Here is a 25,494-nt window from a genome sequence, read left to right as displayed (position 1 = left end):
GCAGTTAGTCATACCCTGGATGTTAATGGACAAGGCATGTCTGCTTTGCAAACCTCTCCTTAGTCAATGGTAAAAGGTTGGCCTTCTCTAAATTTACTTTCAGCCCTGTGAACACCAAAACATAGTCTGATGCTATCAACACAGAGGCGGCGTGATCTGCTGGGTCACTAAGCCAAATTACACAGTCATCTTCAAACCATTTAGAACACAGTGGGAGTCAGCATGGATCTCTGGAACCCATAAATTGCTCAGAAAGCTATTTATCAGTAATAGGTACACAAATAATAATGTGGACAGAGGACACCTCCAAGTTTCCTTTTCCAGTGGGATTACCTCTGACACCCACCTGTTTATCCAAATCTGTGCTAAAGGCCCTTGATAAAGAAGTTTGCATAGATCTGTAAAATACCGGGTAGCCTGTAGAGTTGCAGAATCTTCCATTGAAAAGCCCATTTCAGAGAATCTGATGTCTTATGAGAATCTGTCGGCAAGGCTGCTGCTTTCATCTTAGTATGTCGACAGTACTTCTGCACATTGAACTGTAGTCTCATTAGGTCTGGACATCCCTGCCTTTCCGTAATGAATCTTAAGTGATGTCACCTAATAAACCTGGCAGTACTTGTTCAATTCTGCCTGCTAATATTTTAGCAGATATCTTAAGATCCGTTTGTAGAAGGGTTCATAGGTTCATACTAGGCTATCTGCCCTAGGGCATTTATAAGCCTAGCCAGAATGTGTTTGGCTTTCGCCACCCATTTTAAATTTATTTTGCTATGCCCTTTTTCGAGGTTAGTATACTGTGCCTCTATCTAACAGTGACACAGAAGTGATACCCGGGGTAAACCTACGATCTCCCATCCACTCATCAAGATTCCTCTTGAAGAGAGTCAATGAGGGACTCTGCCTAACCTGGACTGGATTTTATTCCAGAGTGAAGGGAGCCTCTGGGTTATGAATCTGTCCCTCCAGCATGTCCTATTTATTTCAGTGCTGAGGTTCAAGTCTCGAGCGTAGCTCGATGGGATTTGGATTTTCTGAGGTGCAGCATGTCCATTAATTCGGGTTGGACATGGCTTTATACGTCAGGCACAGATCGCCTCTGAACAGGCGGTATGCCACTGAGTAGAGCTGGAGTTTCTTTAACCGGGCAGCATATGGCATCTGTTTGAGCCCTTTGATCCTCTTGGTGAGGTACTTTTGGGGTCTTTCCAGTTGCTGCAGGTGTCTGGTAAGGTACATCCCAAAAGGGGCATTGTACTCAATTATGGGCCTGATGAGGGATGAGTAAAGAGGCACGATGACCTCCCCTGATCTAGATGTGAATCCCTTCATGATTAGGTGGGCTACATAAAATGTTTTTCTAACCACTTTGGCCACGTGGTTGTCAAATGAGAGATTGCTATCAACTTGGGTCCCCAGGTCCCTAATTACTTCTTCTGTACTTAATGGATTTCCACCTATGTGGTAATTTGTGGGCACTTTATTTTTGCCCAAGGGGATGACTATACACTTTTTGGCATTTAGCTTGAGGCCATGGCACTGGCACCAGTTGTCTGTTTCTATGAGGCCCTTTTGGAGGATGCTTGTGTCGGCTGGAGAGTCGATTATGGCACCCAGTTTGCAGTCATCTGCGAACTTGGTCAGCCACAGTCCTTCCGTGTTGGCCTGTACCTCCGAGAAATATATACCGAACAAGAGAGGTCCCAGGACTGAGCCTTGTGGGACACCACTTGTAATTGGTTTGGAGTCTGACATGGCTCCAGCAATTCTAACCATGTGGGTTCTGTCCTTGAGCCAGTTTGCAATCCATCTAGTGACATAGGGGTTTATATTTAAGCTGGTGAGCTTATCTATAATGCCCGAGTGGGGTATTGTATCGAAGGCTTTTGCAAGGTCCAGGCAGGCTGTGTGGACCACCTTCCCCTCATCAATGGCCTTGGTGACTGTTTCAAAGAAATCAACCAGGTTTAAGAGGCAGGATCTGCCCTTAACAAAGCCGAACTGGGTAGGATCCAGTGTTTGTAGGTCCCCAATATCTTTATTTATGAGGTCCATGATGATCCTTTCCATAGCTTTTCAGACCAAGCTAGTCAGGCTTATGGGGCGATAGTTTCCAGGATCCGTTGAGGCACCACCTTTATGGAGAGGGACCACTGTTGCTGTGCGCCACTCTTTGGGCACATATCCTGTAGTAAGGCTGAGATTGAACAGTAGTTTTATGTTTGGGTTTAGCTCTTCTTTGAGTTCATGTAGGACGCAGCCCGGGACACCATCTGGTCCCATTGATGCTGTGTTTTTGCTTTGGAGAGGGCGGCTCTTACCTGAGCATCTGAGATGTCAGGGGGGGCAGCACTTTGCTGGGATAGATATTTGCCCCTTTGGTGTGGTGGGGGAGTTTGCGCTGAACCTGTCAGCTAGGATGTTGGCAATGTCTGTGGGTTCGGTGTATTTTTTGTCATTTTGGACTAATTCTGAGCATATCTGGGAATTACCACCCAGGTTCCTAACATAACTAAAGAAAGCCTTGTGATTATCCTTAGTGTCCTGTGCAATTTTTCTCTCTAAGCTGGCCGTAGACAATTTTATGTGTGCCCGTAGTTTTTTGCTAATACTGATCAGTGATGCCTTCCCTTTTTGGGATATTGCTTTATCATTTAGTAGCTTCCTCCTTCTGTTGTATAGTTTGTTTATGGCTGGGGTCCACCAGACAGGACGTCTGCCTTTGGAGGATTGGGTCTTGGTTTTATTTGGGATCGCATGATCCATGCATTCCTGAAGGTGTTCATAGAATGCGTTTATAAAGGATTCTGCGGTCTGGGCTGTATTTTCCACAGGCCCGGGCGCTTTGAAGCATTCCACCTCAGCTTTGAGGAGTGTAAAATTTGCTTTAGAGAAGTTTTTCACTGTGGTTTTCTGGGCAGGGGTGGGGTCGGGATGTGAATATCCAGTGAGATTAGTTTATGGTCTGATCTTACCAGTGAGGGATACACTTCTGGTCTGGAGCATAGAGTCCCCATGTTGGTGATGATCAGGTCCAGTATGTTTTCCCTCTTGTGGGAGTGGTAACAAGTTGTTCCATAGCATTTGAGTTTATAAATTCTAGGAACCTTTGGGCTAGGGTGTTGGAGCTAGAGTAATGCTCCCAGTCTATGTTTGGGTAGTTGAAGTCGCCCAATATAATGGTGTTTGGAGAGACCTTCATATTTTCCAGTGTTCTCAGGAAGGCCGAGTGGGGTTCCTGGGTTTGGGAGGGTGGTCTGTAGCAGGCTATAAACTGGAAGGCAGTTTTACCCACTGTTAGTTGCACATGGATAGTCTCTGATGCTTCGTGCTTTGCCACCAACCTGGAGGTGTGGGTATCTTTGATGAATATCGATACTCCCCCTCCTTTTGTGGTTTGGTCCAAGTTTTGGGGCCGAAAAGCATGGTATGAGGTATAACCTGGTAGTGCTGGGGTGCTCTCGGGAGCCCTGAACAAGGTTTCTGTTACAGCACAGATATCGATGTTCTCCATGCTAAGGAGAGTTTCGAAAAGTCGTGCATCTTGAGGTTTAGACTTCTGGCGTTGAGTAGCATTACTCTTAGTTTCTTATCCCTTGTGATACCTATGGAGGTGGGTTTGTCTTTTGAGCCTTGCCTAAAAAAGGCACTATGGGGGTAGCAAGAGCCTTTGCCAATATCCGAAAGCCCAGGGGTGACAGGTGCAAGCCGTCCCTAGCGAAGCATCGTGGCTTGTCGAGCATATCATCCCAAGCTGACAGGCATTGGATCCCCTTTGAATGACACCAGTACTTAAGCCAATTATTGAAATTGATCATCTTGTCTTCATATTGTGGCATCATTCTTGGTGAGGGTAAGATGGTCATACCGGCCTGGGCAACATGCTCAGAGAGCTCCTTTATGTCTCTTTTCATGTAGTCCAGGGAGGTACGTCTCAGGTCATTCACACCAGCATGGACAATGACTGAGTCATATTTGTACTTGCCTTGGGAGTGACCTGAGTGCTTGTGTTATGTGGCGGATCCTAGCACCCGACAGGCTGCTCACCGTGACCCTCTCCTTGTTCAGCCTGGTGAGTGGGACATCAGTGTGCCTGACGATAGAGTCACCTATTACAAGTGTATCAGGTGTGTTGTTTAGTCTTAAGGGCTGTGACTGTTTGGCACACTGGCTTTGTGAGATATGTGTTGCACGTGTTTTGTTTTGGGGTAGCGGCTGCTTGGGTGTCTGCTTTGGAGGTCTCTGCTGCTTCAGCAGATCTTTATTTAGAGCCTCCGAGTATGTTTTTGTGTGATTATGTGTTTGGTTTGCTGTCGTGGTAGGTCTATGTGAGACCGGAATTGTAGTGAGTATGGTTTCCGTCTCCTCCTGACTGGTTATGCCAGTACTGAGTTGAGGGAGCTTAGCCTCCAGTTTGGCTATATGGTTGCATCTCTCACATGTGTTGGAATTTGTTGGGAGGAGGAGAGGGTTGTCTGTGTACATGAGGCAGTTGTAACATTGCCTCAAGATTCCCAGATTCACCAGCTGGACCGGAGAGGAGATTGACAACTGACCTTTGGACATGCTAGAATAATATTGGGAATTCCTTAATAATTGAAAACCAGGGCCAGTGGGGAGTGAGGGTGTAGTGCTTTTAATTTTTAGTGCTGACTTATATAATTGCTTTAGTGAGCAAGTGCCAGGTAACTTAAGTGCAATGTGTTACAGGTAACTTAAATGCAAAAACGACAAACAGTAACTTTCTTTCAAGTGAAACAAGGAAATAAGTACAGTAAGCAATGCATATATCACTGGTGAGCCACAGAAGCGCTGAGAAGCCGCGTATTAGGTGGAATTAGCATTCCAGGGAAATAACAAGCAAACAAACAACAAGCATATAAACAAAGCTATATTCAGCAGGCCTGGATCTAGTCTATGCTACAGCAAACAAGGTGTACCAATTTCAGTAAGATACAGTTCAAATATTCAGGCACTATAAACCTTTAACCAGAAATTTCCAGCTCAGAAGGGCAGAGTCCAGCCTCTTCTCCCACAAGAGTGCAGACCACAAACCTTCTTAATGTAAAATAACTGGCCTGAAGCCCAAGTGCCTAAACCAGAACTAATACACTTTAAGAATAACAGACACTGGGCTCTCAATCAGCAGTTCCCAACTTAGAAGGATGAAAGCTACCTGTCTTGCCACCACAGTGCATGCCACAAACCTTCCTAATGTAAAACAACTGGTCTGAAGCCCAAGTGCTTAATCCAAAAGACTTAGAATGACAGCTAAACTTTAATCAAGTTACTACCAAGCAGTAATAAATACAATTGAATACTTTAGAGAATGCCTGGATTAGTGCTCAAGTTACACAAACAAAGCTAGATCCAGCAGGCCCGAATCCAGTCTATGCCACAGCAAACAAGGCGCACCAACTTCAGTAAGAAGCAGTTCAGATATGCATGCACTATAAGCCTTCAATCAGAAATTCCCAGCTCAGAAGGGCAGAGTCCAGCCTCTCCTCCCACAAGAGTGCAGACCACGAACCCTCTTAATGTAAAATAACTGGCCTGAAAGCCTAAGTGCTTAAACCAGAATTAATACACTTTTAGAATAACAGACACTGAGCCCTCAATCAGCAGTTCCCAACCTAGAAGGATGTAAGCTACCTGTTCTGCCACTACAGTGCAGACCACAAACCCTCTCAGTGCAAAACAACTGGTCCGAAGCCCAAGTGTTTAAACCAGAAGGCTTAGAATGAGTTACACCAAGCAGTAATAAATACAATTGAGTACTTTTAAGATGATGCAAAAGTAAAAAAAGTAGGTAGAAACACAAGTACAGTAAAAGCAGATTACATTTTTTTTTTTTTTTTTCTGAACAAGTGCTGAGATCAAAGAAACAGATTTGAGTGCTGAAACTAGAAAACTGGCTAGTTATAGGAAAAAAAACTAAGCTAGAAGGCTTCCCTCCAACACAGAAGGGCTTGGGGGCTCAAAAGCCTACAAATAGTCTATACCACTTATCAGGAAAGGCAGGAAACAAGCTTAAATTTTTTTTTTTTTTTTTTTTTTTCTGTTTCCCAGATGCTCTCTTTGTACACAGTAGGAGTGCCTGAAATCAGAATATGATCTCACTGCACTCAGTTGAGTGAGCAAATGAGATGGGCCCAGAAGGAGTATCCAAACACAAATTTACAAGAGGGGCGGGCAGCTGCAAGGCCACTAAGATTAACACCAAAACAAAAACAGGGAGGATGGGTGGGACAAACTGAAGAGCAGAGTGAAAACTTCCAGTTCAGCTAAATATTCCTTCCACACAGTTAAAATCAATTTAAATACTGTATTTTTTTGAAAAAAAAAAGCAGATAAAGGTACTTAAAGGTACAGGCTTATAATTACCAGCTAACTGTGTTTAGGAACCTGCTTTCTTGAATTGCTTTCTGATTTACTCTCAATAAAATCGCCCTAACCCAGACCTTAAATACCTTAAAGTCTGTTGTGAACCCATCAAGTCCTGGCACCTCCCCTAAATTGAGAGAGCACCGATTGCTGACTCCTTCCACTTTCAGAAAGTGTTCTGCTGACATCTCTCTCTTTTTTTTTTTTTTTTTTTTTTTAATTTTGTTTTTTGAAGTGAAATTATATGGGCATCCAGTCTGGAAAAAATAATGCTGCATTTGCTTTAGTAGCTGTTGAAAGACCCATAACATTCCAGGAAATACATTGGATGTCTGCCTGCCTGTCATTCCTACCCTGACTAACCTGACCAGCCCTATACTCTCTGACCTGGTATGCGTCTTTCCTCCCACTGCTTGCATGTCAAATAAAAGGAAATCCCACACACCAGATACCCACATAATAAAAAACACAACAAAATGGGTAGGACCATATATGAAGATACAAATGTCTCCCCAAATTCTCCCAGAATGTTAACTTACAGTAACTTTGCCCTGAAAAAAATCATCCTTCTCCATCATAATAAGGTACCCAGACCTTGAACAACAAAAAGTCACCCCCCCCCCCCATGATGCCTCCCAGAACCCTCATAACTTTGCTGTTACTAAAATCAGGCCCACAACAAAACAGAATGCCATAAACATGAGAGTGCATCTCGAGGAGGTCTTCCCAGTTATAGCCAGAAAGAGCTGAGAATCCAAAACAAAGGCCCCCCCTCCTAGTCCCAAGTGCTGAAATCCCTTCTACAAGCCAATGTGAATTGCCACTACCCACCAGTATATATATAGAATAACCTTAGCTGTCTACCAGCCCAACTATTAGTACATACAGTTACCTTGACAGAAAATTGAAACCGTCTGCAGCAGCAAAAAAAAATCCTCAGCTCATCCAGCATTAACAGAAAGAGTCACAGCTGGACTAGGAGACTATGCAGACTGAGCTACAAACCATATGCAAAAGCCTAAGTGATAAATCCATAGTGCCAGCCTCACAGCTCAACTTGGCAGTGTTCAAAACAAGTGTCTTTATTCCCATCCATAGTCTCATGCCCAGACTGCACCAAGACAGCAGTCTCCTCTGCTATGATCTCTGGACTGGAAAGGTGTTCACCTGAGTTCACATGTATCTGTTCTCCTTGTGATAGACAAGAGGTTTGAATCTGTTTTGCACTGCAAAGGAAGACCAGTGTCTGGCAGAGGATTGTTTTGTACATTTAGACTCTGGGAAGGAAGTCGGCTAGCTTCTTCATCTCCTGTCCAGCTAACCCTTAATTGGGGATGTGACGACCCACCACTGAACCAGTAATCGGGGAGCATCAATCCTCACCACTAGCACCTGTGGGGGATGTTGGGGGAGGATAACAGGTACACGCAGTATTTCTAGATGCAGCTCTGTGCATCAACTGCAGTTTCCCTTAAGACCACACAGAGACCACAGTCAGTCCAGGCTGGTTTCTCCCTCTTTCTCCAGATCCCCAGTAAGACTCCCCACTGGCACAGCTGTAGAGTTGAGACTTTAGCCAGGTTTCCAAGCCAAGTCCACCAACACTCTCTCTGTCTAACCAGGGCTTTGTGTCCCTGCCCAAGTAGCTGACACACATATTCTCTTGGAGATTTGTTTTACACACACGCCTGTGAAAGGCTGGCACAGGTTTACTAGCTATGACCCCTTCTGCCAAAGCTATAAGGTAGTTACCAGTGCCATAAGAACCCCTCGCCAGCTACTTCAAGGCCCTTAACAAAAGGTGTCCAATTTTACTGTGTAATATTAATACTAATACAAATGGTAGTTTGACCAAGAGCAAGGCAGTTAGCAGTGGTGCACACATCTTCACCAAATAAATATGCAGGTACTCTCAAAACCTAAATATCTCTACAAAGATCAGCCACAATGAAAGGTTCACGTATATTTAATAATAAATAATAAAAGAACAAGACCATATTAAATATATATTCACAGTGACATCGGAGTTCAAATCACAGGAAACCTATAAAATTTTATTTTATTTATTTATTTTACCTTTGTTGACCAGGATAGTCCAACTGGAGCCGTGTCCATTTTCAGTGAAGGCCCGGGGAGATAAGCTCCGAGTTATCAGATACAATAATAAAAGTAAAACAAGAGTACATAAATAGTATTACCAAAAAATACATAGGCAGACATGAGATGCACCTGGTTATAGTCAGGAGAAAATTAACAGTAAATAAATAGTTGGGTTATTCACATTCATGTTGAGAGTTAGCCAGGACAAAAATAACATTGCAGGACAGGCTTAGACAAAAAAAACAATATCTAAACTGTTACACCGTATTCCTGACTGTATCGAAGATAGTTACTATACCCTAATAACTTAGTAGAGCAAGGCAGATGATGTGGTGAGTGTTCCTTCTTGTTGTTGTCAGGCCCAAGACAGAATGCACTCTCTCTCAGTAAGAGACTTATCAAAATAATGTCTAAAGTATTACTGCTGGGATAGCTTGCAGAATGACATCATTTCTGGTCATCTAACATCTAGTTCCTGTGCAAAACCCCAATTGCTGGAATCGGGCAGGACATAACACCTACCTGTAAAAATACACACACAAGGACTTTTGCTCAGATATTTGGCAGGTGTTGGAAGTCCTAAAACAATTGCATTCCTCCCCACTTCAAGACTAGTAATCCAGTCCACCCCAAAGATGATGCAGAAAGCTTCCTAGTACAGACTGTGTCTCTGACTGCCTTGAAACCTGTGAGATAGCATCTTTTATGGTCTAGCCTGTAAAGTGATTTAATTTCAGATATTTTTCTAAAATTTGCTGGACTGAGGTTAACCCTCCAGTTTCCTCTCTTAAAACATATACGTTCAAACAGTTACAATAGGGTATGTACTTTTCTGTTCTCTCCAATAAGGCACACTGTGCATACATTTCAAACACAAGCATTTTATAAAATGTACAAATCAGTTTGATACACACATGACATACAGTTCCAATACATTTAAAACACCAGCATCTTGTAAGACCCACAGTTCTAAAACATTTTATAGCACAAGCATCTTGTATAAATTAGTTTGATATTCACAAATAACATATACTTATTTACAAAATTTCAGCTAGCTGTGCTTGGCAGTACTTCCTTGCTCTCTGCCTTCCCATGGGAGCAGGCAGTTTTGCAGTAAATTAAAATAAGTTATATGGGTTTAACCGAGTTTAAAATATTCATTCACATCAGAACTTTTTTTTGTGTGTGTGTGTTTTTGTGACATGCTAGTTACCCTTTGCAAAGAACAGCTGTACAGAGTTAATTGGATTTTTTTTTCATTTTATTTAATTGCTGTAAACCTGAAATGCACATTAATGGCATTTTGAAAGTGTGCAGTGCTGCTGTCTTTGTTTTTCAGCAGAGGTTACAGATAAGCTGAATTTGGCAACTGTATTGGCTTTCTTCCATATTGTTAATGGGGGTCTGTATTTCCTCGAAAGACGTCTCCATCGAATCTGTAGTCACCGACATGACTACATCAAATGCTGCATTCAGCAAACTATCACTATATCGAAGTTTTTCCCTGGAAACATAACTAGGTGGTCAGCATCATGAATTAGCCCTTTTGCCCACTGTAGTTCAATTTTGTAATTGATATATATATAAGGGGGAGGGTGGGCCCTGCGCAAGTGTAAAATTTTGTAGTTTGTATGGTTGCTGTGGTGGCCAAGTAGTTTCTTTCCTTAGGAAAGAAGTTCGATGAGTGTAACGTTCGCTGAACGGCTCTTTGATGGGTAGTGAGCAGCCATTCCATGGAGATGTATTTATCAGAAATAATATAGACCCTATAATGGGGCATTGCTGAGATGAATTCAACCTGCAAAGGTACTGAAGACATGGCGACTTTGTAGTGTTGGCTCTGTATGCAGGTAACTCTTGTTTTGATCTCATGTTCCCCATGTAGTTCATATCTGAAGTCATGCCTATCTACTTGGTATCTAGAGAAAATAAGATAGAGCTTCAAGAAAGTAGGAATGTATACACTTGAAGATGTGAAGCTATTTTGTGAGAAAACCGATATATCTGAGGAATATATTTTTATAAGAACTACAAGCCTGCAGCTTTTTACCTGATTTTGTGACGGCAGGGTGTGTCTTTGTGGAATGAGTGGGGAGGAATGAAACAAGGTGACTGAAATATTTCATCGCAGTCTAGTGTTCATGCAGGTTATGAATGATTTGTAACACGAGGAATGGCTTACCATATTATTTAGTCAGTACAGCTTGCACTACTAAAAGCCATATTATTTCATCAGTATTACTTGTACTAGTGCAGAGATCAAGGTATGTGGAAGAAAGTGAAGCCAGTGGTAGTAAGTAGAAAGTCTGTGGGGGTAAACGTCATAGCTTTAATAAAGATAAGGTCAGTCAAGTAGAAATACATCCTTAGTAGGCACTTACATTTTTCCTGAAGAAATCTTTTCATAAGTGACATGGAAACATTTGCCAAGATTGGGTTTGTAATTAATTTTTATTTTTGAAACTCATCCCTTGTTGGGATTGCACTCTCTTTATATTAGATATAAATATGTAGATATATAAGTGTGTGTGTGTGTGTGTGTGTGTGTGTGTGTGTGTGTGTGTGTGTGTGTGTGTGTGTGTGTGTGTGTGTGTGTGTGTGTGTGTGTGTGTGTGTATATATGAATCTGTATTATGTAAATATAGCTGTATATTTATTTCCATTTGTTTACCAGGAGTGTCCGATTGGGCTTTGTCTAACACATTTTCAGTGGAGGCCCTGGGAGAAAAGCTCCACAGTGACAGTGATTAACAAAACAATGAAAGTGATGCAATTTATATAGAGAGAATATGATGAGATATGTAAGGAATACAGATAGTAGCAGTAACATAAATAGATTTAATAGAACATTAACATATACTAACACCACTGGTAGACTTTATATGTCATCATAGAAGGCGTTTAGAGAACATTTGGTTTAATTATCTGACAAATGATCAGACATATTGCGTGCATGCACTACCAAATACATAGAGGATGTAAATTTGAGCTAGAGTATGTAATGGGATGAGGAAGGAATTAAAGTAGGAAGGTGTGACGAATTTAAGGACCAGCTGATGGAGAGAGAAGAGACGAGAAAAGAAGATGAAGGGGTAGTATAGACATGTTGGTGTGACATAGAAAAGAGTAAGAGGAAAAGGGGGAGAGATTTTGTGCGTGTGTATCTATACATATATGTGTGTGTGTGTGTGTATATATATATATATATATATATCTATAGAGATGTGTGTATGCATATATATTTGTATATTAATATAGATGTGTATGTATGTGTGTGTGTGTGTATGTATATATATATATATATATATATATATATATATATATATATATATATATATATATATATATATGGATATATATATATATATATATACATATATATATATATATTTATACATATAAATATATATATATAGAGAGAGAGAGATGTAGATTGCATGTGTATATAGAGAGATGTATGTGTGTATATATATATATATATATATATATATATATATATATATATATATATATATATATATATATATATATATATATATATGGGTCTACCTGAAAGTATCGAAAGATGACATCGAAGAAGACCACTTTATCGAGAAGACTTTGCCAAGTTCCCTAACAATTGAACACCCAGAACAGTTGTAACTAATCCTTTGAAGAGAACCACTTGGCCACCATGGTGAACTTTGCACTTTCCCCACTGTTGTGTGATCTTGGAGTTGATATATTTAGTTGGGGGGGGGGGGGGTGCAGCTCCCCACTTTGGTGGGTTTTATTTGCAGTGTTTCTTGTCCTGGTGGCCAAGTGGTTCGCTTCCCATGGTTACTTTTTCCGTTCCAGTTTTCTATGTTTAGTGGTTTTGGTGATGTCTTGATGAAGTGGTCTGGTGGTGTTTTTCGATACTTTGAAGTTGACCTATATGTGTGTATATCTATATGTACATATTTAATATAGATATATCTGTATTTCTGTGTGTGTGTGTATATATATATATATATATATATATATATATACATATGAGAGAGAGATTTATAAAGATATAGATACATATAAAATGTAATGATACACGGTTTCTTTCCATTGCTCGGCGTACTTGGTCAGCAAGCTGAAAATTTCAGCTAAAGTTTTTGTAGGAGATCGTACCCTGAATGGCTGGGGTCCAAATAAACCATGTGTTGTTAGCACATCTTACCATGGCTGGCAGAGTATTCCACGTAGTAGATGCTGTTCTGGTTAGTGTGGAAGGAAGACCGTTCTGCAAAGAAGGTATTATTCCTTGTTTCTTTGTGGTGCAACTCAAATGAAACATGGCGGGGTGAATGCCACAAAGTCAGTCTTTTGAAACATTGTCTAGAACAGTAAATGAGTTCTGAGTAGTCTGTCTTATTGAATAAAAAAAAAAGATGTCCTATCCTTGTATTTTGCATATCTGGACACTTTGTCCAGTGAATGTTCTTTTGCTCAACTATTTTTAAGTAGAAGTACTTATATACACACTATTGCACAGTATTCAAGATGTGCCGTTCTCACAGACCTGTATAATGGGATCAGGACATTTTTATACCTGCTGGTAGTAGTACATAGCAAGTTTTTCTTTGTCATACAGCATTTCCTAATGATCACAACATTATGTTTATTACCATATTGGAAATCAAACTTCAGAATTTCTTGATGGCTACTTCATTTTGTTTCTGTGCATTTCTTTTCTTTCAGTTTGTTTAGATGTTCTTAGTGTTTCACTGTTGCAGTCATTACATTTGGGTAATCTGCTGGCAGGTTGCCCTCAGTAGGCCTGATTAACAAAGTCTTGGATCTTGCATCGGTTGCTGTCCCTTCTTCCATGACGTCAGGTCATCAGGGGTATAAAACATGCATCAGATGCCATTACATCAGTCTTTCTTGTCGTGCGGTGCCCGAAGCAGTTCGCAAGTGCCGGTTGGCCGACTCCTGAAATTTTCGGTTTAGAATTTCAGAACTGAAGTCTTCAACTTAAAGCCAAGTACCCCATTGGGGAAACTTTTTCTTGCTCCTTGCCGATGCCAGTAAAAGTTAATAATTGCATGACTTGTGGAAAGCAAATACCTCACAAAGATTTTCATTCGTACTGTATTCCTTGCCTAGGCCCTGACCACGACGTACCCTGCTGTCGGTTTTTTGCTTTATTTAATCAGTGCACTATCTGTCGTCTGTACATTTTTGCCTCTAAATATTTCAATTCTCTGTTTAATTATCCAGAAATGTCATCGGTTAGCCATCCGACTACCGGAATTCCAAAAAAAACACAAAGATAAAGACAGAGACAGACCGCCGAGGTCCAAAACTGATGATGCTTCTCCTAAGCCAGCCGCCAGTTCACCGGTACTCAGTGAGGCGCTTTCGCAGCCCCTGATACCAGCTACTTCTGATTCGCAAGCCTTGTTTGGAGTCCGGAATGCCGCGAGAGGCTTCACCTATGGAACCCGTGGAAGTCTGTACTTTGGATGGGTCTGGAGCTGCTGTGCAGGCACTGGCTTCTGAGGGTGTATTCAGGCCTACAGACTTGCATATTAAATCGACTCCACCTTCATTACTAAGGCCTAAATCTCGATCTATGTCTACAAAACAGACGTCCAGGCCACATGTTCAGGCCCCTATGCCTGAAAAACAAATGATCAAAATGGCTGAAGATCTAATTACTCTAATCAGGGGTAGTCAACCACCCCCCTCTAAGAGGCCTAGGGCTGAGCTTGATTATGAATCTTCTGATCAGGTTTCTGTTTCTTCTGACTCTTCTAATGACGTGGGTTTGTCCATACCTACTTATGAGGATTCTGATGCAGAGGATTCCATTCCCTCTGCTTCCCCTCCTGAGGATTTTTTTTTGGGGAAACTTTACATACCTTAAAGAAGCATTTCCACTGGGAAAGGCAGGAATTTTCTGATTCAAAAAAAGAGGCTTAGGAATTTCCTTCTTCAGCCTCAGCATAGGCCCTTGGCTATACCTCCTGTACTAGACATTGTTAATGATGTGTTTTTGGAATCCATTATGGCCCCTGATTCCCTGCCTCTGGCTCCTAGTAAACCTGACAGATACTACAGGGTTCCTGAATCCCACAAGTTCCTTTTCAAAAATCCTGTTGCAGATCCAGAAACCATTTCTCAGGGGCCCCAAGGGCATTAAGACTTCTACTGCTAAAAATCCTACCCCTTCTAATAGAGACTCCAGGGCACTGGATAGATGGGGTAAGAAGGTTTATACTTCTGCAACCTTGGCAATCAGGGCTTTAAACTGCCAATTTCATATGTTAAATTATCAACAGCATATTATTGGACTGCTTAAACAGAAAATGATGTTGATTCCTGACTGTGTGGAAAATTAAGATTTACAGGATTTATTGCATTCTTCTGAACAAGTTGGAAAACATACTTTGCAATGTGGTTTTGATTCTTTAGAGGCCTCCTGCAGGGCTGCTGTTACTGGGTCTGTGCTTAGAAGGCATGCTTGGCTTAAGGAGCAATCTTTGCCTGATCATGTTAAAGTGAAATTGTTGGGTGCTCCTTTAAATCAAGACAGTCTGGCAAATGAGGCTGAAGAAGTTCTAAAAAAGATGGAAGATAAAGCTAAATCAATGCAAACTGTTAAAAGATTTCTTACAAGTGCAACCTCCAAGATTTAGTAGGCACTGGCCTACTAAGAATTGGTCTTTTCCAGCTCTTTCCAGATCCTTTCAAGCCAAACCCGGACACACCAAAAGCAGTCCCAGGGGACTCTCAGAACTAAGCAATGGGGGGCCTCCACTTCCAAATCCGGAAATAACAAGACACTATGGTAAACTGTCTCAATGACTCCCTTTTAAAATTACCAAGCACTTACCTTTTAGCCGTCCCTTTGGGAGGAAAGATTGCTCTTCATGCAAATAACTGGGAACTCATAACCCAGGACAAATGAGTTTTAAATATAGTGTCCCAGGGATACAGATTTCGTTTCCACACTTTGCCAACACCACATGGGTGTCCAGACCTGCCCCCAAATCAGTGGGCAGAGGCTCAAAAACAAATACTTTCCCTCTTAAACATGGGGGCTATTCAACCAGTACCAGAAGATGAATATGGACAAGGTTTCTATTCCAGGCTTTTTCTGGTACCCAGAAAAGACAAATCATGGCGTCCAATTCTGGACCCGTCTTCTCTAAACACCTTTCTGGACATTCCAAAATTCAAGATGCTGACTCTTCACCAGTTACTTCCTATGCTAGGCAAAGATGCCTGGTTGGCAATTCTAGATTTAAAAGAAGCATACCTGCACATCCCAATCAGGGAATCTTGCAGAAGATACCTACGCTTCAAAGCAGGCCACTTGTATTATCAGTTCTCTGCACTGCCCTTTGGCTTGTCTACTGCGCCCAGGGTATTCACAAAGTGCCTGACTCCAGTTATTGCATTTTGCAGGCAAAGAAATATTCAAATATATCCATACCTGGACGGTTGTCTAATTCAGGCAGAAAACCAGGGCATACTTCTAAATCATCTGGTGGTTCTAACTTGTCTAGGGTACACCGTAAACAAAAAGAAATCACAACTGGTACCCTCCCAACAGATAACATTTCTGGGTGCAAGCTTGAATGCAACTGCCCAGATGACTTTCCTCACGCCAGAGAAGCAAATTAATTTGGTAACTTGCTTCAAAACAAATGGCCACAAAAACCCTGCTATATCTGCAAGACAAATACTGCAAGCCTTGGGGTTCATGGCCTCCTGCATTCTTCTAATTCCATATGCAAGACTGCATATGAGGAAACTACAGTGGTACTTAAAAAGTCTATGGCGTCAACACTGTCACAGCCTGGAAACAATGATTCTTGTCATATGTTGCCTATGCCCGGAATTCCTATGGTGGGCAGAGGCCTCCCACCAAAACAAGGGATTGCCATTCACACTGTCCCCTGCCGCCCAAACCCTAACTACAGATGCATCAGACTATGCATGGGGGGGGCTCATCTGGCAGGGAAGTGCATTCAGGGCAAATGGAACCCAAATCAAATGCACCTACATATCAATCAAAAAGAAATGTTAGCTGTACAGAATGCTGTTACAGCCTTCAAGGACTACATTCTTCCAGGACAACGAATGGTAAAGATGGACAACACCATGGTTATGTGGTACATAAGCAGGGGGGTACAAATTCTTACCCCCTCTGCAGACTAGCCATGGCATTGTGGAACACAGCCTTGCACTACCAAGAGCACCTACAAGCTCAATTCCTGCCAGGAAAATTGAATACACTGGCAGACGGACTATGCAGAAATCTCATGGACCCTCACAAGTGGAAACTGGAACCACAGATTTTCAACATATTGACAAACAAATGGGGGGAGCCCAGACATAGATCTATTTGCCTCCCCCCAGAACTACCAGTTGGACAAGTTTTGCACAAGGACTCCCCACAAAGAAGCCTGGAAAGTGGATGCTCTGTCCTTCAGCTGGAAAAACCTATCCATCTACACCTTTCCCAATCTGCCTCTGCTCTCCAAAGTTCTTCTGAAAGTCAAACAGGACAAACCAAGAATGATTTTGATTGTTCCAGACTGGCCAAGCCAACACTGGCACCCACTCCTGCGCAGTGTCGCAAATATCTCCATGGCACCTGCCTCAGACCCCTTCCTTGCTGTCTCAGCAGGAGAACCAAATTCTACACCCTCTGCTTCCAACATTGAACCTTGTAGCCTGGCTAATCACCTGTATTCACCCTTATCATCCCTCAGCAAACCTGTGATGGATGTCATCTTGGAGGCGAGAAGGCCTAGTATTAGAAAATCTTATGCCGACAAATGGAAAAGATTCTGTGCCTGGAACCAATCTTTAGAGATGAGCACAGCAGCGCCCAATTTACCTCCGATTTTGCAATACTTAACTGAGATGCTTCACAAGGGCCTGTCTTTTTCCTCTATTAAAATCCACGATTCAGCTATTTCAGCTCACTATAACACACTAACCCTCTTCTTTCATCCCCTGCTCAAGCAGTATCTCAGAGGGGCAAAGAACCTGAGACCACCCAGGAGAGCTCCTACCCCTGCCTGGGTCCTTAACTTTGTTTTGGAGAAGCTCACTCTGCCTCCTTTCGAGCCAGCTGCTACTGCAGACTTAAAATTTCATTCTTGGAAAACAGCCTTCCTTTTAGCAATCCCTTCAGCTAGAAGGATATCTGAATTACAGGCCCTTATGGCAGTGGAGCCTTTCATCATCTTTCATGCGGACAGGGTATCTCTGAGGACTAATCCATCCTTCGTGCCCAAGGTGGTTTCAGTGTGGCTCTTAATCAGTCCATTCATTTGCCAACCTTCTTTCTCAATCCACAAAGAATGGATTCTGCATTCCTTGGATGTGCACAGACAACTTAGATTGTACTTGGACAGGATTAAATCTCGAAAAACATCTGAACAATTGCTGGTAGCTTTTCCTGCAGGAGCAGAGGGGAAGGCTATTTCAAAACAAACCATTTCTAAATGGATAAGCCATTGCATTCATTTCTGCTTTAAGCACCATGGAAAACCTATCCCCCAGGGGATCAGATCTCACTCCACCAGGGCTGCATCTACTTCTGCAGCCTTTCTCAGTGGTGTTCCTACCAGGGATATTGTAGAAGCTGCTACCTGGAGTTCTGTACATACTTTCATCAAGCATTATCATTTACCAATTTTCTCTAAATCCAGAGCTGGCTTTGCCACTGCTGTCTTGCAGGGCCTTATAGCTGGTCCTAATGCTGTATAAACTCCTCCTCCTAACCATAGCTTTTGGAATCTACCCAAATGTAATGACTGCAACAGTGAAACACGAAGAACATAGTACAGTTGTGTACACTTATAATGTAGATGTTCGAGTGTGTTCACTGTTGCAGTCCTGGATACCCTCCCTCCAGCCCCCTAATATTCTCTGGCTATACCTCTGCTTTATTTTACTATGATTAAAAGCCTTTTTGGTGTATTTGCTTTTGGTTGGAGGTATATGTTTGTGTTTTTAATTTTATTTGCTCCCCATTTGGGGGGCACCTGACATCTGGAGCAAGAAAAACTGATGTAATTTGCATGTTTTATACCCCTGACGTCATGGAAGAAGGGACAGCAACCGACGCAGAACCCAAGACTTTGTTAATCAGGCCGACTGAGGGCAACCTGCCAGCAGATTACCCAAATGTAATGACTGCAACAGTGAATACACTCGAACATCTACATTTATGGTAAGTGTACACAACTGTACTTTATAAATGCATGTAGATTTGAAATGCACTCAGCTGTTCGATAATCCTTTTGCGCATGTTCATTTTTAACTTTGTTCATTCTACAGTTTGTAATAGTAGTGGTGGACAGCATGGACAGAGAGCGAATATCTGTAACAAGAGAAGAGTTATGTAAAATGTTGGCACATGAGGTGAGTTGTTTTGGTTTTATTAATAATTTTTGTACATGTGAGCACAAGTGCACTCTCACACACGGAATTGTTTTTACTCCCTTTTGAAAGTCTTTTTTTTTCTTTGCCTGTTGTAAATTTCTTTTCTGTATTCTATATTTTTCTTTGTCTCCCATCTGTTTAACTCTAGGTCTGTTTTGGTTTGTTTAAATTGTTACAAAAATAATATGTAGAGAAAAATGTAGGCAGAAGTTCAAGTTCCTGTTTCACAGGACATTGGGTGGAGAGGTGCATTAAAGACGCACTTTGAAGTATATGTGAAATTTGGTTTTGGTATTAAATACATTGGTTACTCTGTTGGATGGAGTTAATGAGCAGTAAGCAGCACTTAAAGATAGCAGACATGTAACAGTAGAGGGAAAAAAGTGAAAGGAGGATAGTAAGATGTGACGAAAGAGGCAGAAGGTATAGGATGTAGGACATGGAAAAGCAGACCCTGAAAGTATAAAAAGAAAGCATGGGAAAATAAAGAAAGGAACAGATTTGAAATGTAGCATAAAGGGCAGGAGAGAAAGTTGTAGTAAATTGATGACTGAGCAGAAGACTGGAAAAAGGAGAGTCTGCTTCATTGAGGGAAGAAGTGGAACTTTAAAATATGGGTAGTGTAGTGGAGAGGATTAAGGAAATTGCACAATTTTGGAAAACAAAATATCAAGCAGTTTGTGCAGTTTCAGAATGTTTGTGGGAAATTGCAAGGACATAACCAAAGTATGTATTTGGAAGATCTGAGTAATTGAGACATCCATTAAGGGAGTATAAGGCTGGTCTAGTTGAGATAATGTGTAATTTCTTTTAATTACCTGAAGTGACTAGGTAAGTAGTTGTAGATTTGGATATTAAGCACTTTATGGCTTGCATATGGCATTATGCATTATTTATTTATTTATTTACAGTTTGTTGATCATGTTTCTACTGGACCACCGAACCCTTTTTAGGGGAGACAGGAAGTGATATTAATACTGACAGGGGTGGAGATATTTGGTACCAACAAGCTTTCTCCTACTTTTTTCAAGCACTTTGGTGCCAGAGAGCTGTCACTAGAGCTTGGAAGAATTCCAAGATGGAGGAAGGAGTAAACATTATTGCTGGAGAAATTTTGGAGAGAGAATCACAGCAAAAAATGAAATTCTAATGATGAAATCGGAGAGTAGAGATTTGGGTACAGTGATACTAGAGAGTTTAATAAAAGAACAACAAAATGAAAGTGAGAAGGTGAGCTGGAGTGCTGTGATGGATGGAACATCGCAGGAGCAGTCTGATAATGAAGTTGATACTGTACCAGAGAAGCAGGTAAAGGAGGCTGAACGTACAGAGGTATGTTTAACTGTTAGAGTAGCCCATTTAAAAATATGCTTGTATGACTGGAATGAAATAAAGAAAAAAAGGTATGCAAGTTCTGTAAGCCAAAGAACAAGCAGTGTATTCAGCATGACATTTGTGAGCAACAAAAGAGCAACTGCTTCAGGAAAAAAAAGTCTTTATTGCCATTAGGATTTACTTCAAAGTACATAGGAGCTTTGATACATTTGGGACTGCACAGTTTTTGTGAAATAACGTTTTAAGACTTTTTCAAGTGTAGGAAATAGCAAAATTTCTGGGTGAAATAGAAAAATAAAATATCACCTTGGAATGACTATTTTTCATAGCTTTGGCTTGCAGTTAAAAAGAATACTGACTGCATTTCAGAACTTCAGACGTGGAGGAAATTGAATGTAAAACCTTATTCTCACAACGTGCGATAAAGTGCATGACATAAAAAGTATGAATACAGAAGTGTATGCGTGGGGGTGGGAAGTGTGGGTTACATTGGATATGCATGATAGAAATTTGCAGTATATTTCAAATAATATAACAAATGGAAAAAGAGCAACTTTTGGGTATTGGGTCCAACCAAAGGCTTGTTTATATTGGAGGGATACAACACATTTGTTTTACAAATGTACAAAAAGATGACAAGAGTAGTGTTGGGAGCAAGACCATACTGCTAGAAACTGTCGACCATTTCTAGGAAATGTTACGAGTCTAGCCAGTTTTGGGTTGACAGTATTGTGCTAGAAAAACAACCAGTTCATAAAAAAAGAAATTAAGAGTGTGGAAAGACGATATGTAGAAATCAATATTCGGGAAGAAAGTGAAAGAAGTATAACTTGAGGTGAGGAAAAAAAGAGCAAGGAGAAGGACTCATGATAGAAGAGATTCAAATATAAATATAAAATGAGTATGATGAGTTAGCAAGTGAAAAATTAGGAAGATGGTAGCTTAGAAACAGGGTAAGAGTAACGACAAAAGAAGCTAAATTTATTGGCGTGAGAGAGAAAAGATGAAAAGGTAAATTTAAAAACAGAAGGGGGGAAAGATACCAGAAAGGGAAAGAGGTGATTTGAGTATTTAGGGACTACAGACCACGATGCTTTGCCAGAGATGGTCTGCACCTGTCGCCCCTGGGATTCAGGTTACTGGCTAAGGCTCTTGCCACCCCTATAGTGCCTTTTTTAGGCAAAGTTCAAAGGACAAAACCACCACCATAACCGGTACAAGCATGCAAAATCTGAAGGTAATGCTACTCAATGCTAGAAGTCTAAATCTCAAAATGTACTCTCTCGAGGCACTCCTAAAAATGGAGAACATTGATATCTGTGCAGTAACCGAGACCTGGTTCAAGGCTCCAGAGAGCACCCCTGCAATACCAGGCTACAACTCTTACCACACTTTTTGGCCACCAAACCAGGACCGAAACACTAAAGGTGGAGGAGTGTCAATATTCACCAAGGATATTCACACCACCAGGCTAGTTGCCCAACACAATCCATCTGAAATTCTCCAGGTGCAACTAACACTAGGTAAGACTGCAATCCAAATTGTAGCTTGCTACAGATCCCCCACCATTCCTCAAGATTCTCACTACACCTTTCTAAACATACTGGAAAATATTAAGATAGAACCAAACACCCTAATACTGGGTGATTTTTAACTACCCTGCCATTAACTGGGAAAACTACTCGTGTACCAACACCTTTGCCCAACGGTTCTTGGAATTCATAAATTCCAGTGCCCTGGATCAACTAATCCATAGTCCCACCAGGGGCTTCAATATCCTAGACCTGGTCATTACCAACATGGGAAATCGATGCACCACACCTATGGTCACCCCCTCGTTAGTCAGGTCTGACCATAAGCTAATCACCCATCCACATCCCACCCCCACCCCCCGATAAGGAAATCTCCATAACAAACTTCTCCAAAGCCAACTTCATGCTACTCTGGTCAGAAGTGACAAACTTCATGACACCCATGCAGACAGGAACTAAAAGTTCAACTGCTGAATCCTACATTAAGGCACTGTACGAGCACATCCACTCATGCATGAATCCTGCCATCCCAAATGCTCTCATCCAAAAAAGGAAGCCAATCTGGTGGTCCCCTGCCATAAACAAACTTTACAACAAAAGGAAGAAACTATTGCAGAAGAGAGGAAAATCCCAGGATGCAAAAAACTCCCTTACCAGCCTCTGTAAGAAACTGAGATCCCTCATAAAATCCTCCAAAGCTAGTTACGAAAATAAAATTGCCAAAGATTCCAAAGACAACAGCAAGGCATTGTATAACTATGCCAAGAATCTAAATGGCAATGCTCAGATCTGCTCTGAGCTAAAACAGAATGACATTAAATATACTGATCCCAGGGATATTCCCAATATCCTGGCAGATCGATTCACTGCCAGCTTCAGCCCCCTGTCACCCCCTAAATGGCCCATCTCAGTACCAGAAGATTGCCAAATTCCGGTAAAACAGCCACACAGGTAAAAAAACGCACTCTCCAAAGCTAAGAATACAGCATCCATGGGACCAGATAACATCCCGGGCTGTGTACTACGTGAACTACAATATGAACTGGCGCCTCACCTAAGTGTCATGTTTAATCATAGCCTCACCACAGGTTTCATGCCCACTGAGTGGCGTAGAACTACAGTTATCCCACTCCACAAGGGGGGAATCCACCTTGGATCCCAGAAACTACCGTCCCATCAGTCTGACGAGCCATATCTGCAAGGCCATGGAGCGTATTATCATGGAACTTGTAAACAAAAACATTGGCAACCTTCAAACACTGGACCCCACCCAGTTTGGGTTTATGAAGGGCCGATCCTGTCTCCTGAACCTGAGTGACTTCTTTGAATCAGTCTCCAGAGCCAAGGACAAGGGTAAGGTGGTTCACACAGCCTATCTAGACCTTGCCAAGGCCTTTGACACCACCCCCCATTCTGGAATCATAGATAAACTTACTAAGCTGGGCATTAATCCCTACATCACCCAATGGGTTGCTAACTGGCTCACTGATAGAATCCACACTGTAAAAGTAGCCGACTCCAAATCCAGCTCCAAGTGGAGTACCTCAGGGTTCAGTCCTGGGACCGCTCTTGTTTGGCATCTACTTCTCTGAAGTACAGGCCAACACTAAGGGACTCTGGCTAACAAAGTTTGCAGATGACTGTGCCAAGAAATGTATAGTAATCACCCTTTGGGAAAAAACATGTACCCGTGAATTACCATATAGGTGGCAGTACACTAAACACCGAAAGTGTGATGAGACTTAGGGGCACAGGTGGACAGTGGTCTCACCTTCGATAACCACATCGCCACAACAGTCAGGAAATCCTTCTATGTGGCACACCTCATCACTAAGGGCTTTTCATCCAGAAAAAAAGAGGTCATTGTCCCACTGTACTCATCCCTCATTAGACCCATTATAGAATACAACGCCCCGTTTGGTATGTACCTCTCAAGACATCTGCAACAACTGGAAAGGCCGCAGAAATACCTCACTAAAAGAGTCACATGCCTAAAGCAGATGCCCTACGCTGACCGCCTTAAAAAAACCTCCAGTTGTACTCTGTCGCATATCGTCTACTCTGAGGCGATCTCTGCTTAACATACAAGCCATGTCAAACCCAGAGCTGTTGGACATGCTACAGCTAATAAACAAAATAAGCCGGAGGGATAGGTTCCTGACCCAGAGACTCCCCAGACTCTGGAATAGATTGCCCATACATGTCAAGCAGAGTGCCTCTTTGGCCCTCTTCAAAAGGAACCTTGGCGATTGGATGGGAGAAAGGAAATTCACCCCGGGGATCACGTCAGTCGCTACAGGGGTCCAGGGAAGTAAACAGTGCGGGAAGAAATAGCCAGGGAATTATTATGGCTAGGCTTGTATCAGCCCTAGGGCTGATAGCCTAGTACCAACCTATGAACATGTGAAAAGTGTAAGAAATAGTGAGATGTTTAATGGTTGTTGAATGATGCAAAAAGAAAAAAAATGATGCATTATGAGTTAAGAATAAAAGGAGAAAATTTGAAGCTGTATGGGGAAAAAGATTATATGGTCAGTAGGATATGAAATGTGTTCTGTGTTAATAAGAAGACCAAGTAAAAGTATTCAATGCGACTACTGTGATACCCGAAAGGGTGATGTATAACTTGAGGAATAATGGAGATTGTACAAGTCTAGTGATAATATATGTGTATACAAACATGTCAGAAAGAAAAAGTTTGCAGAATTAAAAAAAATATATGTGATAGTAAACATGTCAGTAATAATGATGGTGAACTTTAACTGCAAGTAAGAAAAGAAAAAATGTGACTGATAAAAAGTGATGCAGTGTAGAAAACTGAGAATATGACAAAGTAAAGAATGGCCATACAAAACAGGAATTTCTAAAACACAGATTATGTATTCAGGTGACTTGGAAGAAGTGGCAGATAAGAAGTAGATTTTCAGATCATAGGACAGTATGGACTGTGTTTGGTGATAATGAAGAGATAAAAGAAGGAAAGGTAATAAAATATTTAGTAGGGGATGTACGTAAACAGAAATGCTGGGGAAGGTAATAGACCATCGAAGGAGCACATGACAGTGAGAGTATTTTAAGAAAGCTGAACACAATGATGGGAAGCATTTAGAGAGAAATGTAAAAAAGACACTTTGGAAGTAGAGAGAATGCTAAAAAAGAAATAAAGTGGAATATGACAACATGATGAAAGATTTTAAGGAGTTGAAGAAGAAAGTAATAGAGCAGGAGAAATAGAAAAAATGTCTGAGGAAAAATGAAAAAAAAGACTGTTGCATAGACAGAAATATTTAAAGAAAATATTTCACCCTTTTAAGAAAGGAGATAAGTTAAGGTAAGATGGATGGAACTGTATTTGAGATTGAGGTGGCAAATGTAAACAAGAAGTTATGGATATAGTTTCCACATTTCCAACAAAATGTAGTACAGATGAGGGAAATTGTGACAACGATGGAAAAGGGTTAAAAGCTGGGCTAAGGTTAAATAGTTCTAAAAAATAAAATTGTTGGTTAAATAAAAAAAAAAGTTAAATTAAAAAAAAAAACGATAAATGGAATGTATTTCACTACAAGAGAAAAATATAAGTAATCAGTTTTGGTGAAAGCAGAAAAATCGAACAATGGAGAAAAATTCTGCATGAAATAAAAGATGTTCTTCGTCTCCCATTGCTGCAGTCCTTACATATGGGTAGTCCGCTGTCCACAATCGGCCCGAATACCAAAGG

General features: G+C 41.4%; 1 protein-coding gene across 1 annotated transcript in view; it reads left to right on the top strand.

The window, feature by feature from the left end:
• ARL5A (ADP ribosylation factor like GTPase 5A) overlaps positions 1–25,494 on the top strand; it is a 413,163-nt gene that overhangs the window by 258,042 nt on the left and 129,627 nt on the right. The window contains exon 4 of the mRNA XM_044074900.1: positions 18,802–18,885. Coding sequence (XP_043930835.1) covers positions 18,802–18,885 — 84 coding nt within the window. The remainder of the gene's footprint in view (positions 1–18,801; positions 18,886–25,494) is intronic.

The sequence above is a fragment of the Protopterus annectens genome, chromosome 6.part0 (assembly GCF_019279795.1).
Source record: "Protopterus annectens isolate FY-2018-M chromosome 6.part0, PAN1.0, whole genome shotgun sequence".
Classification (NCBI taxonomy): domain Eukaryota; kingdom Metazoa; phylum Chordata; order Ceratodontiformes; family Protopteridae; genus Protopterus; species Protopterus annectens.
The sequence above is the reverse complement of the archived record's forward strand: the minus strand, read 5'-3'. Positions and strand labels throughout refer to the sequence as shown.